The sequence below is a fragment of the Pogoniulus pusillus genome, chromosome 17 (assembly GCF_015220805.1).
Source record: "Pogoniulus pusillus isolate bPogPus1 chromosome 17, bPogPus1.pri, whole genome shotgun sequence".
Taxonomy (NCBI): domain Eukaryota; kingdom Metazoa; phylum Chordata; class Aves; order Piciformes; family Lybiidae; genus Pogoniulus; species Pogoniulus pusillus.
This window is the reverse complement of record NC_087280.1, coordinates 2,451,591-2,471,012: the sequence shown is the minus strand read 5'-3', so window position 1 is coordinate 2,471,012 and position 19,422 is coordinate 2,451,591. Positions and strand designations below refer to the sequence as shown.

The following is a 19,422-nucleotide window of genomic DNA, read 5'->3' as shown; positions in this document are numbered from 1 at the left end:
ACACGACAGGGATAATGACTCTGTCTGCCTCTCATGGGTGCAGCGCAGCTGAGTTCATCACTGTCAGCTCTGTGGCATCCCTGGGTGAAAGGAACAACAGAACTACAGCAAACAGGGGTTATTAATAGCTGATGCTTGCCCTTACATACATCACATGCACCGTTAGTCATTCTGGCCCATAATTTACAGGGAGTGGAAAGAGGTTCCTGAGTGTAAACACAAAATGACACATGGATAACAGTAGACCTCTGAGGTGGGGTGGTCCCTGAGAGTCTGTTCAGTCCAAACCCAGTGATGCTACCCTGAGCAGATCATACTTCACATGTGGGGAAAATCCAAATGTGCAGGAGCTGTGGAATCTTCAGAGTTCAGTGTAAACTCCTAAGCAGGAAGGGAGAATTCTGTGCTGGAACTGGTGGTTTTCTGCCTTCTTCATAGAGCACAATTGTTCTCTCCCTCCCCCAAGACATTTGATCCCCTTTCATTAGTAGAGGAGCTTTTGGATGCAAAAGTTCACCTTCTGTGTTTTGTATGTTGGATGCAAAAGTTCACCCTCTGGGTTTTGTATGTTGGATGCAAAAGTTCACCCTCTGGGTTTTGTATGTTGGATGCAAAAGTTCACCCTCTGGGCTTTGTATGTTGGATGCAAAAGTTCACCCTCTGGGCTTTGTATGTTGGATGCCAAAGTTCACCCTCTGGGTTTTGTATGTTGGATGAAAAGGTTCACCCTCTGGGCTTTGTATGTTGGATGCAAAAGTTCCCCCTCTGTGTTTTGTATGTTGGATGCAAAAGTTCACCCTCTGGGCTTTGTATGTTGGATGCAAAAGTTCACCCTCTGGGCTTTGTATGTTGGATGCAAAAGTTCACCCTCTGGGCTTTGTATGTTGGATGCAAAAGTTCACCCTCTGGGTTTTGTATGTTGGATGCAAAAGTTCACCCTCTGGGCTTTGTATGTTGGATGCAAAAGTTCACCCTCTGGGCTTTGTATGCTGGATGCAAAAGTTCACCCTCTGGGCTTTGTATGTTGGATGCAAAAGTTCCCCCTCTGGGCTTTGTATGTTGGATGCAAAAGTTCCCCCTCTGGGTTTTGTATGTTGGATGCAAAAGTTCACCCTCTGGGCTTTGTATGTTGGATGCAAAAGTTCACCCTCTGGGCTTTGTATGTTGGATGCAAAAGTTCACCCTCTGGGGTTTGTGTGTTGAATGAAAAGGTTCACCCTCTGGGTTTTGTGTGTTGAATGAAAAGGTTCACCCTCTGGGTTTTGTATGTTGAATGAAAAGGTTCACCCTCTGTGTTTTGTATGTTGGATGCAAAAGTTCCCCCTCTGTGTTTTGTATGTTGGATGCAAAAGTTCCCCCTCTGGGCTTTGTATGTTGGATACAAAATTTCCCCCTCTGTGTTTTGTATGTTGAATGAAAAGGTTCACCCTCTGGGCTTTGTATGTTGGATGCAAAAGTTCACCCCCTGGGTTTTGTAAGTGAAGGACTTTAAAAGTCAGAGCAGAAGGGAGCCAGACTCTTGTCAGCGGTGCCCAGTGACAGGACAAGGAGCAAAGGGCACAAACTGGAATGCAGAAGGTTTCATCTGAACAGAAGGAGGAAGTTTTTTGCTGTGAAGGTGCTGGAGGCCTGCAGAAGGCTGCCCAGAGAGGTAGTGGAGTCTCCTTCTCTGGAGAGATTCCAACCCCACCTGGATATTGTGATCCTTGGGCAAGTTGCTGTGGGTGCCCCTGCTTTAGCAGAGGGTTGGACAGGACAAACCCCAGAGGTCCTTTCCAACCCTCCCCATGTTGGGATTCTGTGGTACTGTGAGAAATCCCAAGATGCCTGCATAAAGCTCCTTCCTTTTCCATCTCTACAAGCCTGACCTTGTCTGCCTCAGAAACTTGGTGGGGAGGGGGAAAATCAGTTTCTTTGTGCACATCTCCTCCTGTATCCCCCAAGGCAAATTAAAGGTGGTGAGGAGGTTATTTGTTTTAGGTAATAATGTCCACACAGCTTCCAGACTTCCTGCCCTTGTGCAGTTATCTGGATTAATTGAAGAGGGAAGCTGCAGCATCATCTCAGGCCCTTAATAAGGAAGGGCACAAGATGAATTTCGACAGCATTAATGCACAGTAGGGGTGTGACAGTGCCTTGCTCTTAGGAGCATATGGACAAACCTCATTGCTGAGTGTTTACCAGCACCAAGTGTCCCTCCATCCTCAGTGAAGGATTGCCTGCTGCCTTTGCCTGCAGGGACACAGCACCATCAGAGCAAGGAAGACAGAGCTGAGAGCATTGCTTGAGGATGCTCATTAGTGGATACCTTTGCTCAGAGTGAAATCAGTTCCCATCAGGCTCTCCTGACTGGTTCTGAGAATTGCCAGTGTGCTGCTGGTTTGTGACCCTGGCTGTACCTGGGTAAGAGATGGAGTCTTAAAGATGCTTTTAGGTGCTTGAAGGTATTCTATTCTTAAAAGGGAGGGGAGACTTTTAAGGCCTGTTCTGCCTGGGTTTGTTTTCCTGCTGAGGGTTTGGCAAATGGAGATGTCTCTCACTGCACTGATACTCTTGTGCAGCCCCTGGGGCTGGTGCAAGGGCCAAGCTTAAGTTGAACATCTCTTCCCAAAGCTAGATTTTGAGGATCTTTATGGCAAATCTGTTTCTCCTAAAACATTTCAGTGATTTTGGCCTTAATCTGTCAGACAGGGAAACAGCCTCTGTGTGTCCTCCTTCACCAAACCCACCAGTTTCCTTCCTTCCATCACTTGGTGTCCTCCTTCAGCAAACCCACCAGTTTCCTTCCTTCCATCACTTGGTGTCCTCTCTCAGCAAACCCACCAGTTTCCTTCCTTCCATCACTTGCTGTCCTCTCTCAGCAAACCCACCAGTTTCCTTCCTTCCATTACTTGCTGTCCTCTCTCAGCAAACCCACCAGTTTCCTTCCTTCCATCACTTGCTGTCCTCTCTCAGCAAACCCACCAGTTTCCTTCCCTCCATCACTTGCTGTCCTCTCTCAGCAAACCCACCAGTTTCCTTCCTTCCATACAAGCTATTTACAATACTTCACAGCCTTGTAGTAGTCAGCCTGTAGCAATGTGACAGCACAGCACATGGGCATCTCTGCATGGGAAGCATTTCACAGAGTGGTTTGGGTTGGAAGGGACCTTAAAGATCATGTAGTCTTCACCCCCCATGCCATGGGCAGGAGCATCTCCCACTAGACCAAGCTGCTCAAGGTCCTGTTCAGCCTGGCCTTGAATACCTCCAGGGAGGAGGCCTCCACAGCCTCCCTGGGCAACCCATTCCAGTGTCTCACCACCCTCACTATCAAGAATTTCTTCCTTATATCCAGTCTCAATTTCCTCTCTTCCAGCTCACATCCATTGTCCCTCATCCTGTCACTCCCAGCCCTTGTCAAATGTCCCTCCCCAGCTCTCCTTTAGCCCCCTTCATGTACTGGAAGGCTGCTCTGAGGTCTTCTTGGAACCTTCTCCAGGCTGAACAGCTCCAGCTCTCCCAGCCTGTCCCCTCAGGGGATGTTCTACAGCCCTCTGATCATTTTTGTGGCCTTCTCTGGACCTGCTCCATCACCTCCAAGTCCTTCTTTTCCTGGGGACCCCAGAACTGGAGGCAGTGCTGCAGGTGAGGTCAGAGCAGAGGGGCAGAATCCTCTCCCTGTGCTGCTGCTCTCCCTGCTCTGCCTGCAGCCAGCACACAGCTGCCTCTGGGCTGCCAGCAACCACTGCTGGCTCCTGGGCAGTTTGTCACCAACTGACACCCCCCCAAGTCCTTCTCAAGAGGGAGGGGACTGGAGTAGTCCAGTGCTGGGCAGTGAGGCTCCTTTGTGAGACTCATAGGATCACAGCTCACAGGATGTTAGGGGTTGGAAGGGACCCAAGGAGATCACTGAGTCCAATCCCCCTGCCAGAGCAGGACCATCCTATCTAACACAGATCACACAGGAACACATCCAGACAGGGCTGGAAAGGCTCCACACAAGGAGACTCCACAACCTCTCTGGGCAGCCTGTGCCAGGGCTCTGGGACCCTTCCAGGCAAGAAGTTGCCCCTTGTGCTGAGCTGGAACCTCCTGTGCTGCAGCTTCCATCCACTGCTGCTGGTCCTGTCCCAGGGAGCAGTGAGCAGAGCCTGTCCCCACTCCTGGCAGCCTTCAGATACTTATAAACATTGATCAAATCCCCTCTCAGTCTTCTCTTCTCCAGACTAAGCAGCCCCAGGGCCCTCAGCCTCTCCTCATCAGCCATGCCCTCCTGTCCCCTCATCATCCTCATAGCTCACTGCTGGACCCTCTCCAGCAGATCCCTGTCCCTCTTCAACTGGGGAGCCCAAAACTGAAGGCAGTGCTCAAGATGAGGTAGAGTAGAGGGGGAGGAGAACCTCCCTTGACCTGCTGGCCACACTCCTCCTAATACATCCCAGGATCCCATTGGCCTTCTTGGCCCCCAGGGCACATTGCTGTGCCATGGATGTTACCCACCAGGACCCCCCCAGGTCCCTCTCCACAGGACTGCTTTCCAGCAGTCACCTCCTCAACAAAGTGTGAGACACAGGCAATGTTTAATCCTCACTCTGAGTAAAACTGTGGCAGCTTTGGGTGTTTGTGTGGTTTTCACACTAATCCCTGGGGGAAATCCCAAACAAATAGCAGAGGATTGATGCTGGGATCGTGTGTGCCTTCAGAACCAACAATGGAGCTGGCTGGAAGGCCTTCTGCACAGTATTGACTTGCCACTGAAGTGAAGATAAGTTGGACTGGATGATCCCCAGAGGTCCCTCCCAACCCCACCATGCTGGGATGCGTTGATTCAATTCAAGAAGGATGTTGAGGTGCTGGAACATGTCCAGAGAAGGGCAACAAAGCTGGGGAGGGGCCTGGAGCACAAATCCTATGAGGAGAGGTGGAGGGAGCTGGGGGTGTTTAGCCTGGAGAAGAGGAGGCTCAGGGGTGATCTTATTGCTGTCTACAACTACCTGAAGGGACATTGTAGCCAGGTGGCCTCTTCTGCCAGGCAACCAGCAATAGAACAAGGGGACACAGTCTCAAGCTGTGCCAGGGTAGGTATAGGCTGGATGTGAGGAGGAAGTTGTTATCAGAGAGTGATTTCCCATTGGAATGGGCTGCCCAGGGAGGTGGTGGAGGCACCGTCCCTGGGGGTCTTCAAGCAAAGCCTGGATGAGGCACTTAGTGCCATGGTCTGGTTGATTGGATAGGGCTGGGTGCTAGGTTGGACTGGATGAGCTTGGAGGTCTCTTCCAACCTGCTTGGTTCTATGATTCTATGATTCTGTAATTACACTGAACCCAGCAGATCACAGAGTGGGCTCCAGTCCCATCCTGAGCCCTGTGCTGTCAGTTCTAGATGCTTCTAAAGAGGATCTGAACTGCAAATGACATTATTGGCACAGAAACTCTGCTGCCTCCCAAACTCTTGTTCTCTTTCTCTTCATCTAACTGTTGCAGGTGTGTCAGTCTCTTCTTGGGTGGCCCTGAAGTTCCAGTTTTCAAGTGGTGCATCCAGTTATGTACCCAACTCCTCCCTGAACTCTCAAAGGCAGAAAATGAGCATCCCTATGTTATTAAGTAGTTCATTAGCAGCTCAAACACCCTGAGTACATCAGGCAGAGCAGCAGAGCACAGGGAAGGAACAATAAGGAGATCACAGTATCACAGTGTCACAGTATCATCAGGGTTGGAAGAGACCTCATAGAGCATCAAGTCCAACCCTTTAGCACAGAGCTCAAGGCCAGACCATGGCACCAAGTGCCACGTCCAGTCCTGCCTTGAACAGCTCCAGGGACGGCGACTCCACCACCTCCCCGGGCAGCCCATTCCAGTGTCCAATGACTCTCTCAGGGAAGAACTTTCTCCTCACCTCCAGCCTAAATCTCCCCTGGCACAGCCTGAGGCTGTGTCCTCTTGTTCTGGTGCTGGCCACCTGAGAGAAGAGAGCAACCTCCTCCTGGCCACAACCACCCCTCAGGTAGTTGCAGACAGCAATAAGGTCACCCCTGAGCCTCCTCTTCTCCAGGCTAACCAATCCCAGCTCCCTCAGCCTCTCCTCGTAGGGCTGTGCTCAAGGCCTCTCCCCAGCCTCGTTGCCCTTCTCTGGACACGCTCAAGCATCTCAATGTCCCTCCTAAACTGGGGGGCCCAGAACTGAACACAGCACTCAAGGTGTGGTCTAACCAGTGCAGAGTACAGGGGCAGAATGACCTCCCTGCTCCTGCTGGCCACACCATTGCTGATGCAGGCCAGGATGCCACTGGCTCTCTTGGCCACCTGGGCACACTGCTGGCTCATGTTCAGGCAGGTATCAATCAGCACCCCCAGATCCCTCTCTGTCTGGCTGCTCTCAGCCACTCTGACCCCAGCCTGTATCTCTGCATGGGGTTGTTGTGGCCAAAGTGCAGCACCCTGCACTTGGAGCTATTGAACACCATCCCCTTGGGCTCTGCCCATCTGTCCAGGTGGTCAAGATCCTGCTGCAGAGCCCTTCTGCCCTCCAACCCAGCCACATCTGCCCCCAGCTTGGTGTCATCTGCACACTTGCTGATGCCTGACTCCATGCCCTCAGCCATAAAGCACTTGGGTTGACCTGGGCTCTCTGATCTCCTGTGCTCCAGCTGACCTCACACGTCTCTATCTTGCTGTCCAGGTTTTACTGGGATTTGACCATGCTGCTCCTGATGGTAGGGAACCTGATCATCATCCCTGTGGGCATCACTTTCTTCAAGGATGAGAACACCACCCCGTGGATCGTCTTCAACGTGGTCTCAGACACCTTCTTCCTCATCGACCTCGTCCTCAACTTCCGAACGGGCATCGTGGTGGAGGACAACACAGAGATCATCCTAGACCCTCAGAGGATCAAGATGAAGTACCTGAAGAGCTGGTTTGTGGTGGATTTTATCTCCTCCATCCCCGTGGACTATATCTTCCTGATAGTTGAGACCCGCATCGACTCGGAGGTGTACAAGACGGCTCGGGCCCTGCGCATCGTCCGCTTCACCAAGATCCTCAGCCTGCTGCGCCTGCTGCGCCTCTCCCGCCTCATCCGCTACATCCACCAGTGGGAGGAGGTGAGCACAGCCCCCGCTGCACTCCCACCCACAGCTTCTTCCCCTTTGCTCCTGGCCTTCCACGAAAGGCCTTCCTCTGAATGCCCCTTCTCCCGCTTGTGTCTTCCCCTTGCTGCTTTGCTAAAGCAGGGCCTTGAGAGGGTCTTCGCTGCGTCGTTATGGAGGCGCTGGGGACTCTGCTGCCTGCATCTTGATTGGCATGGGTGTCATCTGTGCAGCTGATGGGTGGGCTGGGAGGAGAGTAACTACAGGCAGACACTCCACCACCTCCCTGGGCAGCCCATTCCAATGCCAATCACTCTCTCTGACAACAACTTCCTCCTCACAGCCAGCCCAGACCTGCCCTGCCACAGCTTCAGCCTGGGTCCCCTTCTGCTGCTGGCTGCCTGGCAGCAGAGCCCAACCCCAGCTGGCTACAGCCTCCCTGCAGGCAGCAATGAGCTCTGCCCTGAGCCACCTCTGCTGCAGGCTGCACCCCCCCAGCTCCCTCAGCCTCTCCTCACAGGGCTGTGCTCCAGGCCCCTCCCCATCCTTGCTGCCCTTCTCCAAACACCTTCCAGCACCTCAGCAGCTCTCTGCAATGGAGGGGCCCAGAACTGGACACAGCACTGCAGGGGTGGCCTGAGCAGTGCTGAGCACAGGGGCACAAGAACCTCCCTTGTCCTGCTGCCCACACTGCTCCTGAGCCAGCCCAGGATGCCATTGGCTCTGCTGCCCACCTGGGCACTGCTGCCTCCTCTGCAGCTCCTCTCTGCCACCACCCCCAGCTCCCTCTCTGCCTGCCTGCTCTCAGCCCCTCTGGCCCCAGCCTCTAGTGCTGCTTGGGGTTGTTGTGGCCAAAGTGTAGAACCCTGCACTTAGCTTTGTTCAGTCTCATCCCACTGGCCTCCAGCCTCAATCTTCCCTCTTCCAGCTCAAAGCCATTGCCCCTACAAGCCCTTGTCAAATTGCAGCACACAGCCCAGCTTGTCAGGTGTGATGTAAATGTAGCCACAACCTTACCAGTAGCATGAAAATCAGTTCTTTCTTCCTGTCTCCATGCTCTCCAAAGCAAAGAGGAAGCTCCCTGCAGCTTTCTCCACATGTCAGGAGCATATTTTCAGGACAAGGGGAGCTGGTCAAGGCAATTTCATCTTCCTCCCCATCCTTTCTCCTCTGCTTTGGAGCAGAGCCTGATCTAATGCAGAGTGTGCTGCTGGGAATGCAAAGGGAAGGCAGTCACGCAGGTCGTGAGCTGTCAGAACACTCATTCCTGATAGAACTGAGCTGTTTCCTCCTCCCAGCATCCCAGGCTGGGTGGGAGAGCACTGGTGCATACCATACACATTCCAGGCTTCATCTCTGTGGTGGTGTAGTTCGTGAGCAGAGCAGAATGCCTTGCTGAGGTTTGGGTGTGCATGGGGACGTGGCTGCAACCCTAAAGTTTTCACTGCTGGGGTCATTTGCTTCACAATGCAGGCAAGGAGGAAGTGTATAAATAAAGCAAAAGTGCCCTTCCCAGAGTGACTCAGTAAATCAGAGACTGACAGTGCAATGAAATAGCTCCAGATCTGTTGTCTTGTCCCTTGGTTGCATTGCTTCCTTGTCCTCTAACCCAAGAACACTCAGGAAGGGCGAGCTGGAGGCTTAGGCTGTTGGTAAAGTAGCTCCATCAGACACAGTTATGCCACAGCTCTGTGCTTGCTTCTCTCTGCTCCTTCACTCCCTCTCCCTGAGGTGACTGAAGAGGATTTAAGAGTATTTGCTGTTGATTATACTGAATTTGTTTGAAAGAATGCTGAAGTGAGAGGAAATCAGCAGCACCCTTCCTGTCTTGCTTCTTACTTTGTCTGTTCAGCCATTTCTAATGGCAGTTTCATAACACAGATTGGTTGGGGACACTTTCCCATCCCTTTCTCTGGCTATCATGGGTCTGGGGGGGGTCAGCAGAGCCAGGCACTCTCTGGATATCCCCCAGCAAGAGCAGACTCTCTGGAGTGATGCAGTGCTGCAAGTGGAAGGGACAGATGGTGTTGGATTGCAGTTTGAGACTGCAATGCAGACTCTGTTATGCATTGCAGAGCCTAACTGAGCAAACATGATAGTCTTTTTTTTCAAGCAGGGCTCGACCCAAGCAGCAGTTTCCCAGAGAGAGTAGATCCTGGGAGGTTTTCCACCTTCTCACTTGGGTGAGGGAGGCAGAGAGAAGGGCTGCTCCCTTCTCATTGGTGCAGCACATGCTACAGATCAACAAGGAGAGAGGGAAGAGAAGTGCTGCTTCAGCTTGGCGTGGGAGCAAGTGGTTGTGCTCCTGGGAACCACACTGACAGCTCTTTCTTCCTCATCCTCTGAAGTGCCATCTCTGAAAGTTCACAGTTAACCCTTCCTCACTGCACAGATCAGCCATGGTGATCTGAAGGTGCTAATTGCAGGTGCTAATTGCAGGGCTGGACTGGATTTACTCTGGGGGTACATATGGGGCAGGTGGCTGTGCAGAGTTCAAGAAGGAGGACTGTGGGGAGAGAGAGGTGCTGAAGACTTCTCAGTTGCTCCACTACATTATCCCACCCAATGTCTCATCTGCAAGGTGGTATCCTTCTCTCACAGGCTCTGTTGCTAGATAGGCTAAAAAGAACTTGTGAGTAGGCCACTCTAGTCCACTGGAGAAGTCTCTGTGTGCCAACTACAGGAGTATGCTTAGGGCAAGCTGAGGCAGAGCTACTAGGGATGGGTGGAGGAGTCAGAGAGGGAGTGAGGTGGAGGAGTCAGAGAGGCAGTGTGCTGCCTTGCATCTGGGGCAGAGCATCCCTGCTCACTTCTGCAGCCTGTGCCAGTGCCCATTCAGGCGTTGGAATGGGCTGCCCAGGGAGCTGGTGGGGTCACCATCCCTGCAGGTGATTAAAAGATGTGTTGATGTGGTGCTGAGGGAAAGGGTTTAGTGGCAGTGGCTTAGCAGGAGTGGTGGAGGTGTGAGCTCTAGGTGAGCAGTTGGTTGTGACCATCTCAAAGGTCTCTTCCAAACAGTTGATCTTATGCAGTCACTTGGTGGAGAGGTCACTGTATGGAATCATAGAATCATAGAATCAGGCAGGTTGGAAGAGACCTCCAAGATCATCCAGTCCAACCTAGCACCCAGCCCTAGCCAGTCAACCAGACCATGGCACCGAGTGCCTCATCCAGGCTTTGCTTCAACACCTCCAGGGCAGCCCATTCCAATGCCAATCACTCTCTCTGCCAGGAACTTCCTCCTAACATCCAGCCTGTGCTTCCCCCAGCACAACTTGAGACTGTGTCCCCTTGGTGGTTGCCTGGGAGAAGAGCCCAACCCCACCTGGCTACAGCCTCCCTGCAGGCAGCTGCAGGCAGCAATGAGCTCTGCCCTGAGCCTCCTCTGCTGCAGGCTGCACCCCCCCAGCTCCCTCAGCCTCTCCTCACAGGGCTGTGCTCCAGGCCCCTCCCCAGCCTTGCTGCCCTTCTCCAAACACCTTCCAGCACCTCAACATCTCTCTGCAATGCAGGAGCCCAGAACTGGACACAGCACTGCAGGGGTGGCCTGAGCAGTGCTGAGCACAGGGGCACAAGAACCTCCCTTGTCCTGCTGCCCACACTGCTCCTGAGCCAGCCCAGGATGCCATTGGCTCTCTTGGCCACCTGGGCACACTGCTGGCTCATCTTCAGCCTACTATTTACCAGCACCCCCAGCTCCCTCTCTGCCTGCCTGCTCTCAGCCCCTCTGGCCCCAGCCTGTAGTGCTGCTTGGGGTTGTTGTGGCCAAAGAGCAGAACCCTGCCCTTGGCCTTGTTCAGTCTCATCCCATTGGTCCTACACGAGGAGGAGGGGGGATCCAGTGTGCACAGAGACCTTCATCTGCTTGCTGTACCTCCGAGGTGGACCTTCAGCTACTCCCTGTACCTCCTAGCTGGATGTTTCATCTGTGTGTTAGTGCAGGTCTGAGTGAGCACAGGGCTAAGTGGTCACTTCCTGAGCTCAGAGCCAGCCTCTCTGTTCCTTCCCCTGCTACTGTCCATGCTCTGCATGAATTCATCTCTCACCCTGCAGTGAGCAGAGCTCAGCCTTGGCCATGGCTGCAGTGCTGTAACCCAGCCAGCACTCCCAGATCAATGCTAGGTGGGAGTCTGGGCTCCAGAGCCAGTGGTATGAAGTGCCTGCACCATTCCAACTGAGCAGCAGGACTACTCTGACATCTTCCATCAGATCTTGATGCTCTGACATCTTCCCTCAGATCTTGAAACAAAGGCTTTGGGGACTACAGCTGGGCAAATAACCTCAAGAGGGGAAAAAAAAACCAAAAGAGAAGAGGGAGAATAACAATCTCCTGCACTCCTGTGCACTGGAGTGTGAAAATAAACTTCATTCCAAATGTAGCACTTTTCATTTGCATTATCCATTTTGCATGAGTGGTCCAATGAAGGAATTTACCAGTAGGGCAGAATAAAAATAGAGCCCTTCTGAAGTGTCTGCCATATCTACCCTGCAGGAGAAAGCTTGATTGCAATGGAGGAAGGCAGACTTGCAGCTGACTGCAGCCTAGCTGGCTTGAACAACGTGGTGACAACTTCACTGGCTGCTAGGGTAGGTTCAGAGAAGGACCAGAAGGATGATCAGAGAGTTGGAACACCTCTGCTGTGAAGACAGGCTGAAAGAATTCACAGAGAGAGTGACTGGCACAGGAAGGGGCTGCCCAGGGAGGTGGTGGAGTGGCTGTGCCTGCAGGTGTTGCAGCCAAGCCTGGCTGGGGCACTTAGTGCCATGGTCTGGTTGGTTGGGCAGGGCTGGGTGCTAGGTTGGGCTGGCTGAGCTTGAAGCTCTCTTCCTGCCTGCTTGAGTCTATGATTGCCCAGGGCTGGGTGCTAGGTTGGGCTGGCTGAGCTTGGAGCTCTCTTCCAACCTGCTAGGGCTGGGGGATAGGTTGGACTGGATGATCTTGAAAGTGTCTTCCAACCTGGTTGGTTCTATGATGATGATGATGCTATTACTGGCCAGGGCTGGGTGCTAGGTTGGGCTGGCTGAGCTTGGAGCTCTCTTCCAACCTGCTTAAGTCTATGATTGGCCAGGGCTGGGTGCTAGGTTGGGCTGGATGAGCTTGGAGCTCTCTTCCACCCTGCTTGAGTCTATGGTTGGCCAGGGCTGGGTGCTAGGTTGGGCTGGCTGAGCTTGGAGCTCTCTTCCAACCTGCTAGGGCTGGGGGATAGGTTGGACTGGATGATCTTGAAAGTGTCTTCCAACCTGGTTGATTCTATAATGATGATGATTCTATGACTGGCCAGGGCTGGGTGCTAGGTTGGGCTGGCTGAGCTTGGAGCTCTCTTCCAACCTGCCTGATCCTATGCTTGGCCAGGGCTGGGTGCTAGGTTGGGCTGGCTGAGCTTGGAGCTCTCTTCCAACCTGCTTGATTCTATGATTCTATTAATTGGGATTGTTTGGCTTGGAGAAGGCTCTGGGGAGAACTTTGAGCTGCATTTCAGCATCTGAGGGGGACCATAGGGGGCCTACAGGAAGGCTGGGGAGGGACTATTGACAAGGTCTTGTAATAACAGGACAGAGGGTAATGAGAGATTCAAACTAGATGCTAGGAAAGAGTTCTTTAGAGTGAGGGTGGTGAGACACTGGCACAGGTTGCCCAGGGAGGTAGTGGAGCACAGAATCACCCAATGTGAATGCATCTTCTCAGATCTGCTTCTGGGCAGAGATTACATCACCTGAAAGATGACATCACTCTTAGGAGGCTCAGAGACACACAGAAAAGTGATTCAAAGCCTACAGAGCCTTGAGGAAGGATAGGAGAGAGGAAGCAAAGACTCTGAGAGTGTGGCTCCCAATTGATTTCATTCTCATTTCAACAGCTGATTCCCTTCATTTCTTCTGACCTATGTGTAGCCTGCCTTGAGTTAAAACAGCCTGGCCAGTGACCTGGGGGCTGTCACTTTAGCCTGGCCAGTGACCTGGGGCTGTCACTTTGGCCTGGCCAGTGCCCTGGGGCTGTCACTTTAGCATGGCCAGTGACCTGGGGGCTGTCACTTTAGCCTGGCCAGTGGCCCTGGGGCTGTCACTTTAGCCTGGCCATTGACCTGGGCACTGTCACTTTAGCCTGGCCAGTGCCCTGGGGCTGTCACTTTAGCCTGGCCAGTGACCTGGGGCTGTCACTTTAGCCTGACCAGTGCCCTGGGGGCTGTCACTTTAGCCTGGCCAGTGGCCTGGGGCTGTCACTTTAGCCTGGCCAGTGGCCTGGGGCTGTTCCTTTAGGCCAAGCCCCTGAGTGGCTCCTGAGAGGGGCTAGCTGGGCAGGCAGGCTGTTGTCATGCAGCACAGCAGGCTCCTGTTCCAGAAGCACTTCCCAACAGCTTAGCAGATTCTGTCCTCGATAGGAGCTGCACTTGTGTCATGCTCAATTGCAAGGCAGCTCCCTGAGAGCAGCTCCTGAAATCCTCTGGCCACCCTTGAGTAAAATCCGAGCCGACAAACACCGGCAGGGAGGCAGGGAGGGGGGAGGGGCTGGGCTGCCCTTCCTGCCCAAATTTGCATTCCCTCCTTTCTGCAGGGCAGCCTTAGCAAGCGTTTGACTTCAGTGTCCTTAAGCACAAAGCCAGGCTGGCTGAGGAGTGGCTCAAGAGCAGCCTAGAGGAGAAGCCCTTGGGGGTGTCAGTTGGTGACAAAGTGCCCAGCAGCCAGCACTGGGCACTGGCAGCCCAGAGGCAGCTGTGTGCTGGCTGCAGGCAGAGCAGGGAGAGCAGCAGCACAGGGAGGGGATTCTGCCTCTCTGCTCTGCTTTGCTCTGCTCTGACCTCACCTGCAGTGCTGCCTGCAGTTCTGGGGTCCCCAGCACAAGAAGGACATAGAGCTGATGGAGCAGTTCCAGGGGAGGCCACAAAGATGATCAGAGGGCTGGAGAAGCTCTCCTGTGAGGTCAGGCTGGGAGATTTGGAGCTGTTCATCCTGGAGAAGAGAAAGCTCCAGGGAGAGCTTAGAGCAGCCTTGCAGTACCTGCAGAAGCTAGAGGAGAGCTGGGGAGGGACTTCTGGCAAGGGCTGGGAATGACAAGACAATGGCAAATGGCTTTGAGCTGGAAGAGGGGAGATTGAGGCTGGAGATCAGGAACAAACTGTTGGCAGTGAGGGTGCTGGAACACTGGAGTGGGTTGCCCAGGGAGGTTGGGGTTGCCCTCTCCCTGGAGGTGTTGAAGGCCAGGCTGGATGAGGCTTGAACAGCCTGGGCTGGTGAGAGGTGTCCCTGCCCATGGCAGGGGAGGTTGGAACTGGATAACCTTAAAGGTCTCTACCAGCCCAAACCATTCTGTGGTTCCATGAATGACAGGAGCTGGACAGAGCTCTCAGGCCAGTTTTATTGGCAAAAGCCCTTCCTGGTGACAGAGCAGGGGAGCTGGAGATGTTTCCCCAGCCTTTTCCACTGAGCTCCTTTCACTTGTGCAGCACAACAACCTTGTGCAGGGAGGAAACATTCTCTGGAGACATTCAGAACCTGCCTGGATGTGTTCCTCTGTGCCCTTCCTTAGGTGAACCTGCTTTGGCAGAGGGGTTGCACTTGGTCATCTCCAGAGATCTCTTCCAACCCCTATTATCCTGGGATCCTGTGATTTTCCACCCCTGCAAAGACACTCTGCTTTCCTTCACTTGCCTGTGGGCAGCTCATGATCCAGGCTTTGCTGTCTGCTGCCTTACCTTGCAGGAGAAACCAACCTAAAAGTGGTTTTTTTGGTGAAGCTTGTCTTCATGGGAGGTTCTACTGATATAAAAGCATAGAATCAGCCAGGCTGGAAGAGAGCTCCAGGCTCATCCAGCTCAACCTAGCACCCAGCCCTGCCCAACCAACCACACCATGGCACTAAGTGCCCCAGCCAGCCTTGGCTGCAACACCTCCAGCCACAGCCACTCCACCACCTCCCTGGGCAGCCCATTCCAATGCCAATCACTCTCTCTGCCAGGAACTTCCTCCTCACAGCCAGCCCAGACCTGCCCTGCCACAGCTTCAGCCTGGGTCCCCTTCTTCTGCTGCTGGCTGCCTGGCAGCAGAGCCCAACCCCAGCTGGCTACAGCCTCCCTGCAGGCAGCTGCAGGCAGCAATGAGCTCTGCCCTGAGCCTCCTCTGCTGCAGGCTGCACCCCCCCAGCTCCCTCAGCCTCTCCTCCCAGGGCTGTGCTCCAGGCCCCTCCCCAGCCTTGCTGCCCTTCTCCAAACACCTTCCAGCACCTCAGCAGCTCTCTGCAATGCAGGAGCCCAGAGCTGGACACAGCACTGCAGGGGTGGCCTGAGCAGTGCTGAGCACAGGGGCACAAGAACCTCCCTTGTCCTGCTGCCCACACTGCTCCTGAGCCAGCCCAGGATGCCATTGGCTCTGCTGCCCACCTGGGCACTGCTGCCTCCTCTGCAGCTCCTCTCTGCCACCACCCCCAGCTCCCTCTCTGCCTGCCTGCTCTCAGCCCCTCTGGCCCCAGCCTCTAGTGCTGCTTGGGGTTGTTGTGGCCAAAGTGCACAACCCTGCCCTTGGCCTTGTTCAGTCTCATCCCCTTGGCCTCTGCCCACCCATGCAGCCTGGCCAGGTCCCTCTGCAAACGTAGCTTCCCACCTGGCCAGTTGGAATACTATTTCAAAGAGGGCAGCATAAAAAAGGGGTCTCCTGAATTCACAGAATCATGGAATCTTCCAGGTTGGAAGAGAGCTCCAAGCTCATCCAGTCCAACCTAGCACCCAGCCCTGGCCAATCACCTCAAGCCAGGCAAATGCTTGAGTGGCTGCACAGCTCCAGAAGTTGCCATATAAAGGCAAATGCTTGCTTGCTTTTTTGTTTTGTTCCCAGTCACCTTCTGGTAGTGCTTAATGTGTCTTCTGTCAACAGGATGGTGTGATAGGAGGAATGGATGGTTCAGGAGGTTGGGATTAGGATACAGAGCTATTTTTCTCTAGGTCAGTAGTTCAGATCCATCTCTTAGCAAGTAAAAGTCATTTGCTGTCTCATGGATGATTTTTTCCTCTGATCTCTTCTTAGCAGATGGGTGCCTGTGTGACAAAATCATCTAAGGCTTGGCTCTGGTAAGCCTCAGGCTCTCAGTAGCAGCAGCATCATAAATGGGATTGAATTCCCTCTCCCCCCACATCTGAAATCCCCACTGAGCAGAGTGTGAGGCTGCCAGCCAGAGGGTCTTGCCTGTGCCCAGCCCCTGGGGCTGTGTCACTAGGGACACCAGGCTGGGGTTGTCTGCTGGGATGGACTGAGAAAGGCTTTCCAAAGAGCTAGGCTGAGCTTCTCATGATCTTTAACTATGAGGGAGGTGCTTCTGCCCCTGTGCTCAGCACTGCTCAGGCCACCCCTGCAGTGCTGTGTCCAGCTCTGGGCTCCTGCATTGCAGAGAGCTGCTGAGGTGCTGGAAGGTGTTTGGAGAAGGGCAGCAAGGCTGGGGAGGGGCCTGGAGCAGAGCCCTGTGAGGAGAGGCTGAGGGAGCTGGGGGGGTGCAGCCTGCAGCAGAGGAGGCTGAGGGCAGAGCTGATTGCTGCCTGCAGCTGCCTGCAGGGAGGCTGTAGCCAGCTGGGGTTGGGCTCTGCTGCCAGGCAGCCAGCAGCAGAAGAAGGGGACCCAGGCTGAAGCTGTGGCAGGGCAGGTCTGGGCTGGATGTTAGGAGGAAGTTGTTGGCAGAGAGAGTGATTGGCACTGGAATGGGCTGCCCAGGGAGGTGGTGGAGTGGCTGTGGCTGGAGGTGTTGCAGCCAAGCCTGGCTGGGGCACTTAGTGCCATGGTGTGGTTGGTTGGGCAGGGCTGGGTGCTAGGTTGGGCTGGCTGAGCTTGGAGCTCTCTTCCAGCCTGCTTGATTCTATGATTGGCCAGGGCTGGGTGCTAGGTTGGGCTGGCTGAGCTTGGAGCTCTCTTCCAACCTGCCTGAGTCTATGATTCTATGAAAAGCCTGGCTGGGGCACTTAGTGCCATGCTCTGGTTGATTGGACACGGCTGGGTGCTAGGCTTGGCTGGGTGAACTTGGAGCTCTCTTGCAACCTGGTTAATTCTATGATTCTATGGTGTGCACATGGGATGTGAATGCACACAGTGCTGCCAGCAGGGGCAGCTTTTGAAGCCATCCAGAGGCAGATTCCTGTCTCCAGTTGGGTTGCTGCTCCCATGCCAAAGCTGCTTTTGTCTTTCAGCAGTCTGGGGACTCTCTTCTGCCAGATTTACCCTATACTGTATCAGGCCAGCATGTCTAAGGCACATGAGCCTTTGCAAGTGGCAGGGAATGGATTGCTCCTCTGGCTGAGGCTTCTTGCAGGAGGTCACTGTTGGTTGTGTTCCTATCAAGTGCAAAACTGCAAGGAGGCAGCTGAAGAGAGCAGCTTTTGCTTGCCTTGCTCTTTGTATTTAGCAAGACAGGACTGGAGAGGAGGAACATGCCAAATCCTTAAGCTGTGTGAATGGAGCAGAAGCTTGGCCCAAACAGGACCACAGGGAAGGGGGGAAATAATTAAGTTGATTAGTAGGGGAGAAGGAAAAGAGGATTTTGGAGTGTAAGAAGGAGCACAGCAATGTGAAGTCTCATTTTGTCAGGAGACACTGAAGTCATCTGCCTCATCCTGCTGCGTCTGAGCCAGTCCCTGGGCAAGAGGAACTGCCAGCTGGGGGGACCTGGAGAGCTGCCTCTGCTGGAGGTGGGCTAAAAGGGAGAGCAGATCTCTACCAGCAGGAAGACAAAATGCTCCACTCCCAGCTGCAGTGAAGGGGTTGGGCTCTGGAAGAGGATCTGAGCAGCTCTTTGGCTATGTGTGTGCTTTCTTCCACCTGGGTTGGTTTATTCATCTCCCTCAAAGCTGCAGGGCACTTGGAGACCTCCCTGTGCAACCAGAGGAACCCAAAGCAGTGGGCACCTACCCAGGCCATTTTATTCAAGTGGCCAGAGCTGGTGGAGAGAACAACTCTTTACCAACACACCTCAGTGGGCATGCAGCCTGTGCAGGTGCTGCTGCGTTGTGCAGCTCAAGGCAGAACAGAAGCAACTGCTTCAGCCTGAGGTCTGACAGAGCTCACTCGGATGCAAAGCAGAGCTCAGTAGGATGCAAAGCAGTGCTCAGCCCTCAAGCTGCAGCACCAGTGCTAGATAATGCAGTCAGCTGAGGAATTCATTGTGTTGCCATGCAGACAAAGTAGCTGAAGGCAAGCTCTTGCCTTTCAAAGGTGCTGCACACTGAAAGGGGACAGGGCAGCGTCAGCCACGCAGAAAGGTCAGGACCCATCCTGCTCCAGGGCTGCACAAAGGCTGATTTGGCTGGGTTGGCCTGATTCTGGCCAGGCTGGGTGGGGAAAGCAAGAACGAGGAAGTTCTTCCCTGAGAGAGTCATTGGACACTGGAATGGGCTGCCCGGGGAGGTGGTGGAGTCGCCATCCCTGGGGCAGTTCAAGGCAGGACTGGACGTGGCACTTGGTGCCATGGTCTAGCCTTGAGCTCTGTGCTAAAGGGTTGGACTTGATGATCTGTGAGGTCTCTTCCAACCCTGATGATACTATGATATGATATGATATGACAGGGCAGCAAAACCTAAGGCCCAGCTTTGGCTCTGAGCAGTTCTCACTTCCACTCTCGAGAAAAAGAAGGCCAAGCACAGTGCAAGCTGATGCGGGGAGCTGGAAAGCCCCAGCCTGCAGAGCACGTTTCGCTTCCAGACTCTTTTCTTCGTGCCAGAAGACTGCTATTGTAATGCAAAGCAGCCTCACTTCCCCTACCGGTTGGAGGTGAAAGGAAGAAGCCTTTCTGGAGAAGGACAAGCTTCTCTCCTGAGCGAGGCACAGAGAAGTGCGAGGGTTTAATGGGCAAGAGCCTTCTATTGATGAAGTTATTTTGTGAGAGCACCGCTGTGAAAAGAGCTGTTTGGAAGACAGTTTCAGGACATGCAATTATCCACTTTGCCAGCTTAATGCATTCAACTTCACCTCATTTTTTATGAAGCAGAAATCAATGTGCTAACTTCTGAGCTGAGAGCTGACATTCCAGGCTTGCTCCTCTCAGAAGCCTGCAGATTTTTAAGCTTTCTCTTCCAATTTAACACCTCCCTCTCCCCGGTTTTGATGAAGCAGGAATACTCCCAAGGGCTAGAGGAAAGGGTGAAACGATTTCCACATTTACATGAGAATGTGAAACGTTATGGAGATCTCTTTTGCAATACATGGCACAGTTTTCCTTATTGCCAGTGGCATCCTGGGCTGGCTCAGGAGCAGTGTGGGCAGCAGGACAAGGGAGGTTCTTGTGCCCCTGTGCTCAGCACTGCTCAGGCCACCCCTGCAGTGCTGTGTCCAGCTATGGGCTCCTGCATTGCAGAGAGCTGCTGAGGTGCTGGAAAGTGTTTGGA

The 19,422-nt window shown here is 53.6% G+C and overlaps 1 protein-coding gene across 1 annotated transcript in view; it reads left to right on the top strand.

The window, feature by feature from the left end:
- HCN4 (hyperpolarization activated cyclic nucleotide gated potassium channel 4) overlaps positions 1–19,422 on the top strand; it is a 188,744-nt gene that overhangs the window by 46,790 nt on the left and 122,532 nt on the right. The window contains exon 2 of the mRNA XM_064157233.1: positions 6,661–7,084. Coding sequence (XP_064013303.1) covers positions 6,661–7,084 — 424 coding nt within the window. The remainder of the gene's footprint in view (positions 1–6,660; positions 7,085–19,422) is intronic.